Source organism: Polyodon spathula, chromosome 42, assembly GCF_017654505.1.
Source record: "Polyodon spathula isolate WHYD16114869_AA chromosome 42, ASM1765450v1, whole genome shotgun sequence".
NCBI lineage: Eukaryota > Metazoa > Chordata > Actinopteri > Acipenseriformes > Polyodontidae > Polyodon > Polyodon spathula.
In genome coordinates, this window is record NC_054575.1 from 1,599,509 (window position 1) to 1,619,548 (window position 20,040).

The 20,040-nt window shown below is 43.9% G+C and overlaps 2 protein-coding genes and 1 long non-coding RNA gene across 3 annotated transcripts; all 3 read left to right on the top strand.

Moving 5' to 3' along the window:
• Nucleotides 1-4,975, top strand: LOC121305288 (zinc finger protein 311-like). Its single transcript, XM_041236874.1, has 2 exons — nt 1-1,052; nt 2,176-4,975. The coding sequence occupies exons 1-2, from the start codon at nt 521-523 to the stop codon at nt 2,853-2,855; spliced, it is 1,212 nt and encodes a 403-aa protein (XP_041092808.1). The 5' UTR covers nt 1-520; the 3' UTR covers nt 2,856-4,975.
• Nucleotides 4,976-7,413: 2,438 nt separating this feature from the next.
• Nucleotides 7,414-9,199, top strand: LOC121305324 (tektin-2-like). Its single transcript, XM_041236935.1, has 3 exons — nt 7,414-7,812; nt 8,700-8,865; nt 9,011-9,199. The coding sequence occupies exons 2-3, from the start codon at nt 8,710-8,712 to the stop codon at nt 9,182-9,184; spliced, it is 330 nt and encodes a 109-aa protein (XP_041092869.1). The 5' UTR covers nt 7,414-7,812; nt 8,700-8,709; the 3' UTR covers nt 9,185-9,199.
• Nucleotides 9,200-12,384: 3,185 nt separating this feature from the next.
• On the top strand, nt 12,385-14,903 carry LOC121305333. The gene is made up of 3 exons (XR_005948060.1): nt 12,385-12,463; nt 14,343-14,448; nt 14,769-14,903. It is a non-coding gene; the product is annotated as an uncharacterized LOC121305333 (long non-coding RNA).
• The last annotated feature ends 5,137 nt before the right edge of the window (nt 14,904-20,040 follow it).

Genomic DNA, 20,040 nt, shown 5'->3' on the forward strand with positions numbered 1-20,040 from the left:
AGCGTCTGCTTTTCTTTTTTTATGTGAGCAGATAGAAGCGTTCAGGGAGATCTGGAGTCGTGCGTCACATTTTAGAAAGTTTATGCCGGAATTTGTGACGATTTTGAAGCAAATGGACATAAACCGCAGGTACGGTACACTTAACACACAAAAACACAACATTACCAAATTTCTCATTACTTAATTTGCACGTCAAGCGGCGGACACACGAGTCACGACCTCGTGTGTGTGTGTGCATGTATGTATGCATACATGTATGCATGCATGTATGTATGTATAAATCGGAACCCATTGTCGCAAGAACATGTTGTTTTGATCCCACACAACACGGAAGTGACGCTGGAGCTGTGGATTCGGCGCTTGTGTTCATGGACGTTGCGAAGTGTTATTAAAAGCGGTCCTTGTTTACAGACACTTTTGTAAATACAGTTCTACAAAGAGCTCCCCCTGTTACACAAGACAGGACGACCAGCTACCCCCCCACATCAAACCAGTTGGCGTTTTTATTAGAGCGCCGACGATGCAAGCAGTCTGTGAAACGAAAGAGATGGACATCTGCAGCTCCTCCGCGTCTCTCCTGCAAGAGGAGCTCGCCTCCGCTATCGAGCCCGCGGTGAAAGCGGCTGTGCTGAGCGTCATGTCTGCCTTAGCAAAGTTCGTGGACAGCAAGTGCGCGGTTTTCCACCTCAGACTGGACGAGAGAGACCATGAATTTGAAAGCGTGCGATTGCGCTTGGAGATAGCGGAGAGCGAGTTGAAAGCAATACGGGAAGGAGAATGCATGAACGCCGCCGATCAGATCTTTGCACACCCTCTCACAAACACTAAAACACAAAACTCCGGCAGCGACAGTATTATTGCTCACGGCCTGCCAGCCCCCCCTGCACGGGTTTGCTCCACTGCACCGGTCCAGCCAGTCCGGGACCCGGTGCCTGCAGTCCACACCGCACCGAAAAACTCCCGGGTTATAATCTGTCCAGAACTGCTTGTTCAAGGTGGTGACTGTGAACAGATGGGTCACGCAAGCGGAGCGGCATGGAGAACAGTGGAAGGTAGATTCACGTCAGTTTCAATAGAAAAATAACTTTCTAAATTACGGAGCATCTATCTATGAAAGAGAGAAATTGAAATCCAGTAACTATGTAATGTTTTTGTTATAATATGAGGCAAAACAAAACAAAAAAAAAAACACATGATTAAACCATCTCTTCATAATCACATGTTTTGAAATAATATTTCTACACTTGTATACATGTACTGTAGGTTAGTGGTGTTGACTGGACTTGTGTCACTTTTTTTAGATGGGTTAATATTCTCTAAACTGTAAGGCAATGAAGACACGAACACGTTCAGAATTAAAGAGCAGAAAAGAGCAAAACGATTCTGTTATCAAAGAAAATTGACTGAAAACCGAATAACCAAATCCGAACTTTCAGGGCCAGCTTTTGATAATTTCTGTTTATTGACGATGCCTTTAAATAAGAATTAAAAACGTGTCTTCAGAAGCAAAACAGTACTCTTCAAAGTTTGCAGCGAACAGAAAAAAAAACTGCAGATTGCACATGCTCTTACTGTAATATTCTTTAGTGAAATACTGGTTATTTCTCAAAACTGTTGCCCTGTTTTTAAAGAACGATGGGTTCATACACGGCTGGCTTGTGTTTGAATATTTTAGTTTTAAATAAATGAAATGTTTTTAAATGCTTGCATTGTCTTCCTGTTTTCTGCAGTCTAGCCCTGCGATAATACAAACAACTTTCTGAAAAATCTGGTCATTTAATTAAGAGTTTTGATGTAGCAAGATATATGTGTCCCGCCCAAAGCTAAAAGTGAGTTTTACACATTTAATTCTACTTGAATTGTGATTGATTTGATTGTGTTTCCTCTGTACGTTTCAACATGTAAGCAAATAAACAGCTTGTACAGTATCATTTATTAATTTCTTAGCAGACTCCCTTATCCAGGGTGACTTACAGTTTTTAAAAAATGTCACGTTACAAAATCACACTGCAGGCAAGCAGTTACAAAGTACAGTGCAAGTACAAGGTGATGCCAGTACTGGTGCAGTTGGGTGCCATATAGTCCAGTATAGTAGAGAGTTGTGAGGTTTAGTATATGAACACCGTGGCAATAGAGGTTGTTCATGTGAATTTTTTATTTTTTTCTTTGACACAGGTCCTGCAGAGAGAGATGCTCTCCCTCACGCTGAGGAAGGGTCGAAGGCAGAATCAGCTCCCATTCAAGAGGAGCTCTTTGACCAGGAATGGTGCAGGAGTCCAAAGCAGGCTACAGAGCTGACATCTATTGAAGGGAAGGAGGAGGAAGCTGGACTAGATCCTGTCCACATTAAAGAGGAGATCCCTGAACTGGATCCTGTCTGCATTAATGAAGAGATCCCTGGAATCGAGTCGGTCATCATTAAAGATGAGGTCCTTGAACTTGAATCTGACCCCGTTGAAGAGGGGGGTTCTGACCGCTTTGAAAGACGGCAGCAGATTCAAACTGGACAAAAACCGTATCGCTGCCCTGATTGTGGGAAGCGTTTCAGTACGTCGACAGAGCTGAAAAGACACCACCGAATTCACACCGGAGAGAAGCCGTATCATTGTAATGCATGTGGAATGAGTTTCAGTACTTCAGGAGACCTGAAAAGACACCAGCGAATTCACACAGGAGAGAAGCCGTATCGCTGCACTGAGTGTGGGAAGAGTTTCACTCAGCTTGGAACGCTGACATTACACCTGCGAATTCACACCGGAGAGAAACCATACGGTTGCACTGCATGTGGGAAGAGTTTCAAACAGCTACAGCACCTTAAAAAACACCTACAAATTCACATGAGAGAGAGATTGTGACCTGTTTACTGGAACTGAATGAGGGTGAACTAGATGCGCTGGATAGTTTGACAAATGTTGAATGTGAATCAGGGCCACCTAATACTGCTGTCTGGAAGAAGTGTTGGACTGTCTGTTCAGGACTGTGGAGTTTGTATTGAAAATCAGAAGTATATAATCATCGGCTCTTCACACATAGGTTACCGATTTTGTTAAAATGTTATCGATTTACTACCAATACAGAGAGTATCATTTAACAGGCGCATTACAAGTTTTGCATCACTCCCTATAGAATTAATAATGTTGCTGACATATTGAAATTGTATATCGCTTTGTAGTTAACCAAAAATTGAAAAATGTGATATTTCAAAATCTAACATGAAATACTGTACTACTATTGTAGTTAGTTGAATTATGAATATTCTACTAGGTGATGCAAAGCCTTTGGCCATATATGTGAATTATGTTTGAGTACATAGCCTACTGTGTGGTACTGACAACTACTGTCTGTCTCATGCGTTATCAGATGCAAAACCAACATTTTTCCAGGTTAAAGGAAGAATACAAATCTCACCCAGCTGTTAGTAGCACATGTATAGCAGTTTGTACACCACTGCATTTGGGGTGTGCCTGTTTTCAAAGAGAGTATGATTATATATTTTGGGATACCAACATATTAGCAAGCAGTGAGAGGGGGATTACATGGGCTAAGAGCCCCAGCCCTGAACACCACAGACTTGAAGGGGAGGTGCCTCTTCACCCTGCCTAATTGAGTGGAGTGTGAGGGAGGGCGAGTGCACTGTGTTCCTCTACCTGCAATCATGTTGGTGTGGATGCCTCTCTCACTACAGGCCCATATCGTTGGACTGAATCCATGAAGGATTTTCTTTTGGTCAACAGACCTGTAAAGACACCAGCGGATTTGCACAAGAGGGAAATTGTATTGCTAAAATGAGTGAGGAAGAGTTTCATTCAGTCAGAAACATTGATAATCCACCAGCATATTCACGCAGGAGAGAGATGGTTTCCTTGCACTGCATGTAGGAAGGGTTTCTTGTGGGCTGGAGGGCTTAAATACTTAAATAGGGCTTAAGTCTATAGAGAAGTTGTGGTGCTGCACTGAATACAGAGAAAGCACACGGTTCAGCCACATCGCAGGAAGACGGGAGTGGCTTTATTAGGTGCATGATAGTCTGTGCCAGACTGCTTGGTCCATTAATGTCTGAAACAGGCACATCAAGGACTACTGTGTCTTGTGTCTTAAAGACTATACAGTGACCTGGTTTTGCATATAGACCTTTGTTTCTTTTTCCCACATTCCAGGTTGTGATAGGCAGAGCTGTTCATGAGGGAAGTTTCTGTCTCAATGTGAATGTGTCACGAGTAATGGACCATATTTATTAAGCTTTGTTTAAACATTGTGTGAGGAACTCAGCCAGCCAGCCAGCAGCAGTCTAGTCTCAATATCTATCAGACTCTTTCATCGTTTTTCCCTAAACTAGAAAGCTAGCATACACTGAAAACAAAGCGCACTTAGTAATAATATTCTAATAGATGTGTAGTAGGGTGTCAGAGGATTGGTTTAGCTGTTTTTTTAGGTACTTTACAGTTTAAACCCTGTGTTCCCTAAACAGAAGTTAATCTTTATAAATGTGTAGTGTGAGTGACAGCAGGCTTTACTACCAGCTCTGTTAATGATAGAAGAAGATGATGCAGGTCTACAGAGCATCATTTTAAAAGGCTCTGCTTTATGTGTCATAGTTATGAAAACCAAACCATTAACCAAGCATGAGGGTGTCTTCAGAGAATCTCTCTGTACAACCATGGAAAACCTCATATCTCAGCAACAGCAAAATACATTAACTGCTCAGCTAACACAACTGGTATATTGTATTCTGTGATCGTGTCAATAAACTGAATTACAAGTGGTGATCTTTAGAAATGAACTGTTTCGGTGCCACATTTGTTAATCCCTGAACATGTTTACAAATGATTTAATCTGATATGAAACACCCCGGATACATGTGTCGTGTGGGAAAGCAGTTCTCTCACTGCTGTCATTATCTCTAAAGGAGGGACCGCTGGAGCCAGCCTCACTGTTCTGGGGAATTCCTTACATTTTATTTGTAAACAGACAATGCACACAAAACACAAGGTTTCTGAAGAACAAAAATAAAGTTCTCTTTTTGGCTGGGCCTAAAAAAAACACATAACATCGAATTGCAGTTCCTTTTAATTTCGTCGACTTCAATGTGAAGAACTTTCTTGTCCGTTGTCGGTGCGAGACACAGGGATGTGAAAAATGTCTTCACCATCGTCATTACCGCAATGATAAAATCAATGTCATAGCTAAATATGATTAGCTAACGTTTGGAGCAGTTCTTGATTTGTACAGGAACAATGTACATATAAATCACACAGAGAGGGAGGTCATCAAAGAAGTAAACTGAAAGTGAAGGACGTGGCTGTAGGATCTCCTGCTCTCTCTAGAAGGACTGCAGTGGGAGGCTGCACCAGTTATGCTAAGGCCTGGATACTAGCTGATGTGGCAATGTCTGTCTCTGCTTGAATAGTAACAAAAATTGAACAGAATGTCAGTTCCCTCTGTCACCAAAGAACCTTATCCAGAACATAAAATCCCTGCAAAACCAGTGTATATTACTGACGCTTTTATTTGATTCTGGGAGGTTTTCCATACCGAGAAATATTGCCTCTATTAATGGCGGTGTTCCACAGAACTCCAGGCTAGCACTCCCCAGGAAAACAAAGGAACTGGGTCAATGCAATTACAATGCTTTACTTGTTGTTATTATTGCAGTGTCTTGAATCCTCCAACTAGGAACTCACTAGGATGACGTGACTGTAGCCTGCGATGGGACTGAGGGCTCCCTTAGAGAAATGGACTAAGGTGGAGACAAACAAGGATGTTTTTAATGGAGAGCCGGGTCCGTTTCGGAACTGCAATGGAGCCAGTTTCCCAAGTGTGACTGGGATCAATATAATTCTGATATTGACTTCATACATTGGAAACTGTACCCCATGTCCGCCATCTTGGCTCAAACCCTCCTTAGATTACAATGGGGAGCCGGATCCGTGTAAGAGCCACAATGGAGCCAGTTTCCCAAGTCTGACTGCGATCAATTAAATTCTGATATTGACTTCAGACATAGGAAACGGAACCCCATGTCCGACATCTTGGCTCAAGTCCTCCATAGATTACAATGGGGAGCCGGGTCCGTTTCAAAGCCGCAATGGAGCCAGTTTACCAAGTGTGCCTGGGATCAATATAATTCTGATATTGACTTAATACATAGGAAACTGTACCCCATGTCCGCCATCTTGGCTCAAACACTCCCTAGATAACAAAGGGGAGCCGGGTCCGTTTCCGAGCCGCAATGGAGCCAGTTTCCCAAGTGTGACTGGGATCAATTAAATTCTGATATTGACATCATACATAGAAAACTGTATCCCATGTCTGCCATCTTGGCTAAAACCCTCGTTAGATTACAATGAGGAGCTGGATTCGTATCAGAGCCGCAATGGATCCAGTTTCCCAAGTGTGGATGGGATCAATTAAATTCTGATATTGACATCATACATAGAAAACTGTATTCCATGTCTGCCATCTTGGCTAAAACCCTCGTTAGATTACAATGGGGAGCTGGATCCGTTTCAGAGCCGCAATGGAGCCAGTTTCCCAAGTGTGACTGGGATCAATTCAATTCTGATATTGACTTCATACATAGGAAACTGTACCCAATGTCTGCCATCTTGGCTCAAACTCTCCATAGATTACAATGGGGAGCCGCGTCCGTTTCGGAGCCGCAATAGAGCCAATTTATCAAGTGTGACTGGCATCAGTTAAATTCTGATATGTACTTCATACATAGGAAACTGTAACCCATGTTCGCCATCTTGGCTCAAACCTTCCGCAGATTACAATGGGGAGCCGGGTCCATTTTGGAGCCGCAATGGAGCCAGTTTCCCAAGTGTGACTGGGATCAATTAAATTCTGATATTGACATCATACATAGAAAATTGTATCCCATGTCTGCCATCTTGGCTAAAACCCTCGTTAGATTACAATGGGGAGCTGGGTCCGTATCAGAGCCGCTATGGATCCAGTTTCCCAAGTGTGGATGGGATCAATTAAATTCTGATATTGACTTCGAACATAGGAAACTGAAACCCTTGTCTGCCATCTTGGCTCAAACTCTCCATAGATTACAATGGGGAGCCGCGTCCGTTTCGCAGCCGCAACAGAGCCAATTTACCAAGTGTGACTGGGATCAATTAAATTCTGATATTGACTTAATATGCAGGAAACTGTACCCTATGTACGCCATCTTGGCTCAAATCCTCCATAGATTACAATGGGGAGTCGGGTCCGTTTCAGAGCCGCAAAGGAGCCAGTTTCCCAAGTGTGACTGGGATCAAATAAATTCTGATATTGCCTTCATACATAGGAAACTGTACTGACGCTTGCTCGTAGTTTTTGGACTACATTCCGTAGCGTTAAAGACTATATTTATCAGGACGCCTCACTGTGCATGCTCGTCATTTTATGGACTACATTCTGTAGTGTTAAAGACTATATTTATCAGGACGCCTCACTGTGCATGCTCGTCATTTTATGAACTACATTCTCTAGAGCTAAAGACTGCATTTATCAGGACGCCTCACTGCGCATGCTCGTCATTTTATGGACTACATTCCGTAGCGTTAAAGACTATATTTATCAGGACGCCTCACTGCGCATGCTCGTCATTTTATGGACTACATTCTGTAGCGCTAAAGACTACATTTATCAGGACGTCTCACTGCGCATGCTCGTCATTTTATGGACTACATTCTGTAGCGTTAAAGACTATATTTATCAGGACGCCTCACTGCGCATGCTCGTCATTTTATGGACTACACTGGGGAAGCGCGGCGATTAGAACACTGAGCAGAAGATCGGAAGCGATAAGAACGTTGGGTAAGTCACAGAATAAAGCGCGTGTCGGGTGGGGGGTGCTGTTCAAATTCTACACACTCATCTGAAAAAGCGCATCATGAAATCAGTCCTAGCTTGTTAAATAGCAAGGAGACAGCTTTGAGACAGGCAGCATTGTTTGGGGTGCACAGCGAGTCCTGTAAGCACTACAGTAGCGATCTGGAAACAATAAGCAGTTGTTTCTGCTGTCAGGCAAGCTGATACGTTCAACTGTTGGAGATTCTTAACGAGTCTTCACTGGGAAAAGTCTGCGCAATTAACTTCAGGCGCGCACAGTTTAATCAGGCTGCAGTGACCTGGCAGTAATCATGTTCTACTGGAAAACAGCAATTCCTTATTGAATGTTTGCTCCTGTGCATTCTTTGGAATGTGCATTTATCACTGTGTGCATTGCACCAGACAGCAGGCTCTGTCATCTCTCTGCGAATATAGTTTAGGCTAAAAGATACAGTCACCCTCCTTTCAGCGTCACTCTGCAGGACCAGTAGAGAGAGAGAGCAGAGGTAGGAGCTAGACAGCATTTACCATGGAACAGTATGTGAAAACCGAGGAAGCAAAACCTATTTCAAGAAGAGCATTACCAATGTGTGTGTGTGTGTGTGTGTGTGTCTATCTATCTATCTACCTGTCTATCTATCTGTATATGTATGTATGTATGTATATGTATGTTGTTGAAAGGTTTGCTGCAGTGTGCAAAGCAGTCCAGTGAACAGGAGAAGCCTGGTAATATAACCTCATGAGGCAGCAGTCCTGGTATTAAACTACAGCCGCTCACAGCGCTTTGTTTGAAAGCCCCACAGTGTTTGTTTCCATGGACACGACTCATCCACAGTGTTCCAGTTAGAAGCCCTTCTCTCTGTTTTCTTCAGATGAGTGAAGATGTCATCTTTGAGAGTCAAGCCAGGGCAGAGGTTGACAATGTTGGATTGGCACACCAACAGCCACCTGATCTCCAGCAACGCAGAGAGGCAGCGCTGGGGCTCACACTGTACCCGCCAGGAGGCACGCGGACTGCGCTATGAGACCAGCAACAAGGTGCAGCTCCGTTATTACCAGCCCTGTGCCTTGTTAATGCCCCCAGACACAGGACTGTCCCATACACTCAGAGCAGTACACTTTATAGAGACACTCACTCTCTCTCTGTCTCTGTCTCTGTCTCTCTCTCTCCTCTGTTTCTCAGAGTAAATGGGACGAGCAGGACACCTGCACACGTCTGTCTGACAGGATTGACGAGGTGACCAAGTGGAAGGACAGTTTGCTAAAGTGTCTGGGTGACATGGACACAGAAATCAAGGCTCTGAGTATAGTAAGTCTGCTCAGCATTAATTTCAGCTTCCTGCACTTGGGCCCCTGATCAAGCAGAGGGTTTGTCCTGCTTTCTATTGCTGTGACCATGCGCTCCTCTGTGTTGCACAGGTGAAAGAGAGCACGGAAAAGGCTCTGGCAGCGACATCACTTCCTCTGGATGTGGCGATCGAGTGTCTGACGCTGCGCGAGGGTCGCCGTGGTAACGACCTGGTGAGAGACCCTGTGGAGGCGGAGCTACACAAAGAGGTGGAGGTGATTGACAGGGCCCGGAAGGTGCTGCAGCAGAAAGTGAGCCAGGCCATTGAACAGCTCTGGTGAGGCCTGACCCCTGACCCCTGAGCCTGACCCTAACCCTGAAATCCATTCCTCAGGAATCCCGGGTCGGAATTGTGAAGCGAGATCGTGTTACTCACAGTGCAGGCTGTGCTGATGTGAAGGGAGCGCGTGTTACTCACAGTGCAGGCTGTGCTGATGTGAAGGGAGCGCGTGTTACTCACAGTGCAGGCTGTGCTGATGTGAAGGGAGCGCGTGTTACTCACAGTGCAGGCTGTGCTGATGTGAAGGGAGCGCGTGTTACTCACAGTGCAGGCTGTGCTGATGTGAAGGGAGCGCGTGTTACTCACAGTGCAGGCTGTGCTGATGTGAAGGGAGCGCGTGTTACTCACAGTGCAGGCTGTGCTGATGTGAAGGGAGCGCGTGTTACTCACAGTGCAGGCTGTGCTGATGTGAAGGGAGCGCGTGTTTCTCACAGTGCAGGCTGTGCTGATGTGAAGGGAGCGCGTGTTACTCACAGTGCAGGCTGTGCTGATGTGAAGGGAGCGCGTGTTACTCACAGTGCAGGCTGTGCTGATGGGGGCTGAGCTAACTGTTTTCTTTGCTCAGTTTACTGCAGGAGGTCTGGTAGCAGCTGACCTTTGACCTGCGGCAGAAGAATGAGGCTTTGGATGTGGATCAAAGCTGCCTGTCACTCAACGTGAATTCTGCAGATTTGTCTCTGAAACTGAGCCCCTCCCATGTGCCTCCATGGTGAGTCGCTGCCCCCTGTCTGTCTACACAGTGATGTGCTTCATTGCAGTGCACAGTGTGCTGGTATTGATTGATGTGTTTGATTGCAGTGTGCTGGTATTGATTGATGTGTTTGATTGCAGAGGGACAGTGTGCTGGTATTGATTGATGTGTTTGATTGCAGTGTGCTGGTATTGATTGGTGTGTTTGATTGCAGTGTGCTGGTATTGATTGATGTGTTTGATTGCAGTGTGCTGGTATTGATTGGTGTGTTTGATTGCAGTGTGCTGGTATTGATTGGTGTGTTTGATTGCAGTGTGCTGGTATTGATTGGTGTGTTTGATTGCAGTGTGCTGGTATTGATTGATGTGTTTGATTGCAGTGTGCTGGTAAACTGATCGTCCCACCAGAGAAACACGTCCCCGAAACTGACACCTTCAACCGTACCCTGAGCCCTGTCAAGAGCCGCCAGCTGGAGCTCTCTTGACAGCTCCCCCTGCCCAATGAAATAAAGAAATAGAGCAATAAATATTTCTTCTATAAAATCATTCTTGTTTAGCACTGGAACTCTGTAATGAATGCACTAAAGTACATTTGTTAGAGTTTAAACATTATGAATCTTTGATCACGTTAACTGTTAATAGAGCCTGACCCTCTCGTTACTGCATCACACACAATACGTCTGTCATTGTTTGCAGTTTGCCATGTGACTTCTGTTTACACTGTAGGTACTGGTGCTGAGGCACTGGCTGTGAACAGTCTATTGTGGTGTCACTGAGGATCTCTGCACTGAGGATCTCTACACTGAGGATCTCTACACTGAGGATCTCTGCACTGATGATCTATACACAGGATCTCTACACTGAGGATCTCTGCACTGAGGATCTCTACACTGAGGATCTCTGCACTGAGGATCTCTGCACTGAGGATCTCTCACTGAGGATCTCACAGGATCTCTGCACTGAGGATCTCTACACTGAGGATCTCTCTACACTGAGGATCTCTGCACTGAGGATCTCTACACTGAGGATCTCTACACTGAGGATCTCTGCACTGAGGATCTCTGCACTGAGGATCTCTGCACTGAGGATCTCTGCACTGAGGATCTCTGCACTGAGGATCTCTGCACTGAGGATCTCTGCACTGAGGATCTCTGCACTGAGGATCTCTACACTGAGGATCTCTGAGGACACTGAGGATCTCTGCACTGAGGATCTCTGCACTGAGGATCTCTGCACTGAGGATCTCTGCACTGAGGATCTCTGCACTGAGGATCTCTGCACTGAGGATCTCTACACTGACATTTGGAAAAACCTGAAATAATAAAGATGAAAAGGATGTGTGAAAACCTACAAAAAACAAATGTAAAGCAAGGAAATATATATTTTGAATTCTATGTTAAAATACTGGGTGGAAATACAGTAGTTAGAATGTGTCATGCAAGACTAGCAAGTTCATTGATGTCATATTTTACCAAAATGTAATTAAATAAAACACGTAGGACAGAACAGTACAACATTATAGCAAATACAAAATCACCAATTACTACATAAGAAATAATAAAATAAAAAGACACCCCTTGAATGGCTTCTAGTTTTAGAAGAGATCAAATGAGAAAATACAGAAATCAAAGCAGAACAAACGGCACCCGGGACGCGGAGTGGAGGAACCGCAGCGCCCGCTCCTCCTCCATTCCTAAACTCGGAGCGCATTTCAGGCACCGCTGCGCTTGTGAAATGGTCTCATGCTGCCATCTTGTGGTCATTTAATAGAACTGCTGTTTGTAGGAAACCAACATTTAGTGGAGAAGTTACTGTTCACTTTTATTTCCTTCGACTTAAATCGGTACAGACGAACGACTCTTTTATCCCTCGTGCTGTCGGTCAACGTAATTGCAATAATCAGAATTGAAAACAAACATAACCAGCATTCACAACGACTGTTGTATTAAAATAGATGGAAAACTCAAGCGGTGTGTAACTCAATATGCTAACGCATGTTTTATTCGACTTTATGAAGCAACATTACTTAACAATCATTTCAACTACTTGACTGCCGTTCTACTAAATGTCCACACGAGGGCAGCATTGGATAGGAAATGAAAGCTAAAGCCTCCTCTGTCCCTAAAGTTCACTACCAGTTGTAAACAGCAGAGGGCGCCGCGCAGCCGCGCAGCAGGATAATGCGCTCCGGCGGGGGCGTGTCTCTGCGTGAAACGAGTGCATTTCATGCAACAGGTGTGTTTGTGGAAGGAAGCCAAGCGAGGGGGTGTTTGCAATTGTTTTACAAAGACTACGAGGGACAGAGCTCCTTAAACCAGGTGAATGCAGCCCGTTTACTTTATCTATATCCTCGATATAGTTAATCGCTCTTTGTCGTCATGAAGGTTTCCTTCTTTAAAAACCGCCTTAGTGAAACCTTTACTTAAGAAATCGAATTTGGATAGTTCAGTTCTAAATAATTTTAGACCTATTTCAAACCTTCCTTTCTAGCAAAGGTACTTGAAAAGTAGTTTCCTTGGAAATAATAACATTTTGGGGAAAGTTCAATCAGGATTTCACGCTAACCATAGCACTGAGACTGCACTTGTCAAAGTGGTAAATGATCTGCGTGTAAGTACAGATTCGAAGTGTTTATCTGTACTGATCTTTTTAGATCTGAGTGCTGCCTTTGATACTGTGGATCACAAGATTTTATTTAATTGTCGTAGAGGATGGGTGGGCCTTTCTGGTCGTGTCCTAAACTGGTTCATATCCTGTTTAATGAACAGACAGTATTTTGTTGCCTTAGGAGAATCTGCATCTGGACTAGCTGATATTACACGTGGTGTTCTGCAGGGCTCCATTCTTGCTCCCATGTTATTCTCTTTATTATTCGTAAACATGGGGTGCATATCCACAGCTATGCAGGTGACACACAGATTTATATATCTGTTAAACCAGGTGACACAACAGCTATCAATGCCCTTTTCAAATGCCTAGCCGATATTAGAAGCTGGATGTCTCAGAATCTCTTGCAGTTAAATTCCGATGAGACAGAGTCTTACTTTTAGGCTCTAATCAACAGCTGGACTCGACAAATATTGATCTAGGCATGCTAAAATCAAATGTAAAATCTGAAGTGAAAAACCTGAGAGTTATTTTTGATTCTGCACTTTCCTTTAAATCACATATAAAATACATTACTAGAGTGTCCTTCTGTCCTTTAAGAAACATTGCAAAAGTTATTCTTATCCTTGGATGATGCAAAGAAATTAAGACATGCTTTTATTTTGTCTATGTTAGATTACTGTAACGATTTATTCTCTGGACTTACAAGTCATGCTTTATCACGCATACAGCTAGTGCAAAATGCTGCTGCTAGAATGCTAACTAGAACCAAAAAAAAGGCTCACATTACGCCTGTGTTGGCATCATTGCAATGGCTTCCTGTGCATTACAGAATTGCTTTTAAAATTGTATTACTAGTTTTTAAAGCACTGAATGGACTATCTCCACAATATTTAATTGATATCAGCCCGAACGCACTCTGAGATCTGCAGATGCTGGCCTCCAGTATATTCCGAGGGTGAATGGTAAGAGGATGGGATGAGGCTGCTTTCTGTTTTAATGCCCTGACACTCTGGAACTCCTTACCCCTCAGAGATTCACCTTCAATTGCAATCTTCAAATGTTGATTAAAAACATCCCTTTTTAATGTAGCTTCTCCATAACGTGTTTAAGTTTTATTCTGAGTTTTACTGTTGATTCTGTTTTTAATAACTGTTCTCTTTTCTTCCTGTTTATTATTGGGTTTTTTTCTGTATGTAAAGCACTTTGGGGGTCACCTTTATGTAGGGGTGCAGGAAGTGAGAATGAGAGAGACAGCTGCAGTATCCCTTTGCTCTGTGCGCCTCCTCATACCGTGTGCTTTCCCCATAAAGCCCTTTGAAGCCATTTCTGTGTCTCAGCAGCACTAGCCTTGCTCACACACTCTTCTCAAAGGAGCTGGTTCTCAGAAGCTGCCTCGCTGAACGGCTGCCCGTTGTTTGTGTTGGGATCGGGCAAGTTAGTTTCAGTGTTGGTGCTCGCTCTCGCCTCTCTTGATTGATAAGATGAAGTGTGTGTGTGTGTGCGCGTTCTTGTCTGTGAGGATGACGATGTAATTTCAGTGTTTAATGCTCATCCCCTCAGAGTCTGTGTGTTCTTGTCTCTTGACAGGTCTGTGAGGTTGAGAAGGTCTCCACAGTCTGGAGTCTGGTCTCTGAGAAGCTCAACATACCTGTCAATCAACAGGGACTCCTCTACAAAGGCAAGGCGCTGGCAGGTAGGCTGCACAGCACAGCACAGCACAGCACTCGGGTAAAAAGCATGCATGTTGTTCTACATATATCTATAAACAGTAACACCGACAAAGAAAGTGTTTTCAATCGTTTATCATCTTTGAGTTGCATGAAGTTTTTAAATATGACTTTTAGTCTCTCCCCTCTGAGCACAGACTCTCACACTACTCCATCGGTCCCAAACACTGCTATATATAGACACACAGATACAGTACACACACACACACACACACACACACTCTGAAATGCAGGTGCAGACCAGCGTGTAGTTGTGACTCCGTGTCTCTCACTCTGCCTCTCTCAGGATTACGAGCAGAGCCTGCGCTTGTTGAGTCTGGATGATATGGAGCAGCTGGCGACCCACATGCTTCACCCTGAGGCTGTGGAGTGCATGGAGCTGTCCCTCCTGGACTGAGGAATACTGCTGCTGCCCGCTGCCTTCCCTGCCCCTCGCCCCTCGCCCCTCTTGTTTCTTAGTGCATCTGCCAGTGCTTCTCACCCACTGAGCAAGGCATTGAGCAGTGCCAGATCCTGTTTCACAATACTGCTATATATTTACTGACTATTCTTTAATTAGAACATTGTATATGTTTGGTAAGATAGACCACACGATACACCCTTTCTGAGCACATTTTCTACTTTTCTGTTTCAAAGGAGCCCAGTTTGGTGCAGGAGGATTGTGGGTAATGGAGTGTGTTTTTATTGGTCTGCAGCCCCTGTATCGGCTTCCATTAGCAATGCTGATAGAGGAGTGACTGGTTCACTTTAAAGCCTTTTTCTTAAATAAACGCAGACGTTTTGAAATATATACAGTGTGGATGTTTCCCTTCTTCACAGCACCATGCAGCATCCTGTCACACCAGCCTTGGAAGGGGATCTATACATATTTATTCACAGTAACCAGGCAATGATTGCAGCTGCAATACACACACTGTGTCGCTTGTATTTGCTCAGACTTTAAACTACAACTTGAAGCCTTTTCCAACCTGTCCTTCCTCTGAGGGGTTGCTTTCCAGGCTAATTGTCCATTTCCTCTGGAAAAAGAAAAGTCCAGTGTTCACTTCTGCAAAGAAGAGGCATCCAGGTTCTTATCCTGCTTTGCAGCCTAGTGCCCAAGTGCTTGCTGAGACATTGATTTAACATTTCATCCACAGGATGGAACACAAGGAGCTGAAGTGACTTGCTCAGGGTCACATTGTGAGTCTGTCAGTGGGATATGAACCAGGGATCTTCTGGTTAGAAGCCCTGGACTTTAAGCACTGGACCACACTGTCTTACCACTCCTTGTATTGACCCTGATATCCAAGGTATTTACCTCAGAGCCCTGCGTTTCATAATCCCTATCCTCTTCATTGGGATGAATCTCATATACAAGGTTAGAGTGATAGACTCTCACAAGCAGGCAGGTGGTGCAGTGGCTCATTGCCTGGCATGCTGTGCTGTTCCCCTTGGGGGACCTGGGTTCAAATCCAGGTGAGTTCTTCCTCTCTTTTTTTGAAAGACTTGCTTAATATCCTATATAAGGCATAAAAGGATTTGTGAATTGACCTTATATATAGTGTGAACCAGCCCTTTCCTGTGGGAGCTGGTGGTGCAGGGGGCTAATCCCACAGCCTCCTCTCCCTGAAGATGGTGGTTCAAATCTAGGTCCTGGAGGTGAGTAATGCTGTTGGTTGTAAGCAATGATGCTGGTTGTAACTAATGATGTTGGTTGTGTTTCCACAGATGGTGGTGGTGGAGGAGGAAGAGGAGGGCAGCCTGCCCAGAAGAGGAGGATGAAGAGGGGGCTTGGGCCCCCAGCCCTGGGGGGAGTGGAAGGTGGGGGTGTTGGCCCTGGAGGGAAACAGAAATCTCTGGTTTTCAAGGCACCAATAAATTTTTTTTGAGACTGAGAAGAATAAAAACAATTTTCTCTTCACCCAGCATCAATTGTCTCCAATACTAACACCCCCACCTTCCACTCCCCCCAGGGCTGGGGGCCCAAGCCCCCTCTTCATCCTCCTCTTCTGGGCAGGCTGCCCTCCTCTTCCTCCTCCACCATCTGTGGAAACACAACCAACATCATTAGTTACAACCAGCATCATTGCTTACAACCAGCACCCACACTTACAACCAACAGCATTACTCACCTCCAGGACCTAGATTTGAACCACCATCTTCAGGGAGAGGAGGCTGTGGGATTAGCCCCCTGCACCACCAGCTCCCACAGGAAAGTGCTGGTTCACACTATATATAAGGTCAATTCACAAATCATTTGAAACAAGCAAAGAACTGCTGGATTTGAACCCAGTCCATCTCACTTCCATGAAAGGATATTAAGCAAGTCTTTGAAAATAAAGGAAGAACTCACCTGGATTTGAAACCAGGTCCCCAAGATGAACAGCACAGAATGCCAGGGAATAAGCCCACTGCACCACCTGTCTACTTGTGACAGTCTAGCATTGCACAGAAGACCTTATATCAGCCTCTTTATATTATAATTGGTATGATTAGACCACTGACCCTAGTCTATCAAAATGGGTGAAGTGTTTGAAAATGAACAGAAGACTCACACCCCTGACACAGGTTTGAACCCACTAACCTGGGAATCACAGGCCACTGCTCTACCAACAGAGCTATCCAGCCAGCTGCCTGCAGTGCTGGTGAAACACATTATTACACTGTGTGATGGGGACCTGGGGATAAAATGCGATTCTCAGCTTCGTTTCATTTGTGACTTGAACTGGATTCAAACCCAAAACCTTATTGATAAAAAGGTAAATTAAACAATATTTTTAAAAACTCTGCTTCACATGGGACTTGAACCATCTACCCTAGAACTCAGAGTCCAATACTCTAACAACTGAGCCAGCCAGAGAGCTACTCAAACCTGCTGTCATATTCCCTCCAGTACTTTAACTAATCTGCACACCATGCAGGTGTTTACTGTTGAAAATAGCCAATAAAAGTCACTTCTATTGTATCTTTGACAGATTCAAACAAACAGACGTGAGAAAAAAAAACAAGCACAAAACACAATGTTTCAACGACAACTCTGGTGTTCATTTATCAATTATTATTTGAAATCTCGTAATCAGAGAACACCAGTCATGCTGTATCATTGTGTTGTGGGTCTGCTGTAAAGAAATCTCCTTGTATCTATTAATCACGGCACAGTAATGATCCAAGCACAAGCTGCACTAGAAATAAATATACAGAACAAATACCATGTCATATCAAATGGGAAGAAATGTAATACTTGGGGGGAAAAAAACAGATTATATGAAGTAACCATTTAATAAATAGACATGCTGAGCTGTGTAATGATTTCATAGAGGAAGGGCCTGGTTTCACTGAGACACGCAGACATTATGAGCAAACCCTCGTGTGTGCGGCTCCTTTGCTTCTGCAGCAACATCCTCGCTCAGACAATCAAAAATAACAGAATATCAACAGTGGAAAAATGAAGGGTTTAATTTATACAGGGCAAAGCGAAAGAGAGAGAGAGAGATTCTCACAAATTACACTGAACAAAAATATAAACGCAACATGTAAAGTGTTGTCCCATGTTTCGGAGATCCCAGAAATTTTCCATATGCACAAAAAGCTTATTTCTCTCAAATTTTGTGCACACATTTGTTTACTTTCCTGTTAGTGAGCATGTCTCCTTTGCCAAGATAATCCATCCACCTGACAGGTGTGGCATATCAAGAAGCTGATTAAACAGCATGATCATTACACAGGTGCACCTTGTGCTGGGGACAATAAAAAAGGCCACTCTAAAACGTGCAGCTTTGTCACAGAACACAATGCCACAGATGTCTCAAGTTTTGAGGGAGCGTGCAATTGGCATGCTGACTGCAGGAATGTCCACCAGAGCTGTTGCCAGAGAATTGAATGTTCATTTCTCTACCATAAGCCGCCTCCAGCATTGTTTTAGAGAATTTGGCAGTACATCCAACCGGCCTCACAAACACAGACCACGTGTAACCACGCCAGCCCAGGACCTCCACATCCGGCTTCTTCACCTGCGGGATCGTCTAAGACCAGCCACTCGGACAGCTGATCAAACTGTAGGTTTGCACAACCGAAGAACTTCAGCACAAACTGTCAGTAACCATCTCAGGGAAGCTCATCTGCGTGCTCGTCGTCCTCACCAGGGTCTTGACCTGACTTCAGTGGGCAAATGATCACCTTCGAATGCCACTGGCACGCTGGAGAAGTGTGCTGTTCATGGATGAATCCCGGTTTCAACTGTACCGGGCAGATGGCAGTCAGCATGTATGGCATCGTGTGGGCGAGCGGTTTGCTGATGTCAACGTTGTGAACAGAGTGCCCCATGGTGGCGGTGGGGTTATGCTATGGGCAGGCATAAGCTACGGACAACGAACACCATTGCATTTTATCGATGGCACAGAGATGCCGTGACGAGATCCTGAGGCCCGTTGTCGTGCCTTTCATCCGCCCCCAGCACCTCACGTTTCAGCATGATAATGCACGGCCCCATGTCGCAAGGATCTGTACACAATTCCTGGAAGCTGGAAATGTTTTCTGGATTAACATTACCCCTGTGCAAAAATAAAGACATTCTCAATATATTGTTAAAATACATCAAAAATAACACGTACACTATAACTAAGAGAGCACTGTGTATAAATAATGAAGTTATTGCTGAATTCACTGTGTAACACTCGTTGTAAACAGGGCCTGTCAGCACGTCTACTGGTTTCCACTTTCCTTATGACTCGTTTTTCATAATCAATCCATTTTGTGCATGAATTAAACACAACAGTATTTTTTTTTTCTTGTTGCTTCTAAATTAATAATAATGCTTTTATTTATTTAATTATTTATTTAATTGGTCAATCAGCATAACCAGCAGCTCGAGATCACAGACATTTTCTTCAATGTGCTGGTTAGGGTCCTAATGTAGTCTAAAGCACTGCAATGTAATGGATAATGGATATAATACTTCTCACCCTGGCCTCCATAGTAATACATAATAATAATATAATAATAATAATAATAATATAATAATAATAATAATAATAATAATAAAGATGAAAAGGATGTGTGAAAACCTACAAAAAACAAATCTAAGTGAATTCTAATAAAATTGGGTGGAAATAGCAGTTAGATGCAAGACTAGGAAGTTCATTGATGTCATATTTTACCAAAATGTAATGAAATAAAACACGTAGGACAGAACAGTACAACATTATAGCAAATACAAAATCACCAATTACTACATAAGAAATAATAAAATAAAAAGACACCCCTTGAATGGCTTCTAGTTTTAGAAGAGATCAAATGAGAAAATACAGAAATCAAAGCAGAACAAACGGCACCCGGGACGCGGAGTGGAGGAACCGCAGCGCCCGCTCCTCCTCCATTCCTAAACTCGGAGCGCATTTCAGGCACCGCTGCGCTTGTGAAATGCTCTCATGCTGCCATCTTGTGGTCATTTAATAGAACTGCTGGTTATAGGAAACCAACCTTTCGTTTTTAAAACTGGACAGCTCAGCAGTCCTTTCAAATGACTCGGATTAACCTGGACCCCCCATTCAAATATAAAGACATTTCTGAAACACTCTTAA

Excerpts from the sequence above, each read along its gene's own strand:
- LOC121305288 (XM_041236874.1), top strand. The coding sequence starts at position 521 with ATGCAAGCAGTCTGTGAAACGAAAGAGATGGACATCTGCAGCTCCTCC. Across the intron at positions 1,053-2,175 it reads GGCATGGAGAACAGTGGAAG|GTCCTGCAGAGAGAGATGCT; the intron begins GTAGATTCACGT and ends TCTTTGACACAG.
- LOC121305324 (XM_041236935.1), top strand. The coding sequence starts at position 8,710 with ATGTCATCTTTGAGAGTCAAGCCAGGGCAGAGGTTGACAATGTTGGAT. Across the intron at positions 8,866-9,010 it reads GCTATGAGACCAGCAACAAG|AGTAAATGGGACGAGCAGGA; the intron begins GTGCAGCTCCGT and ends TCTGTTTCTCAG.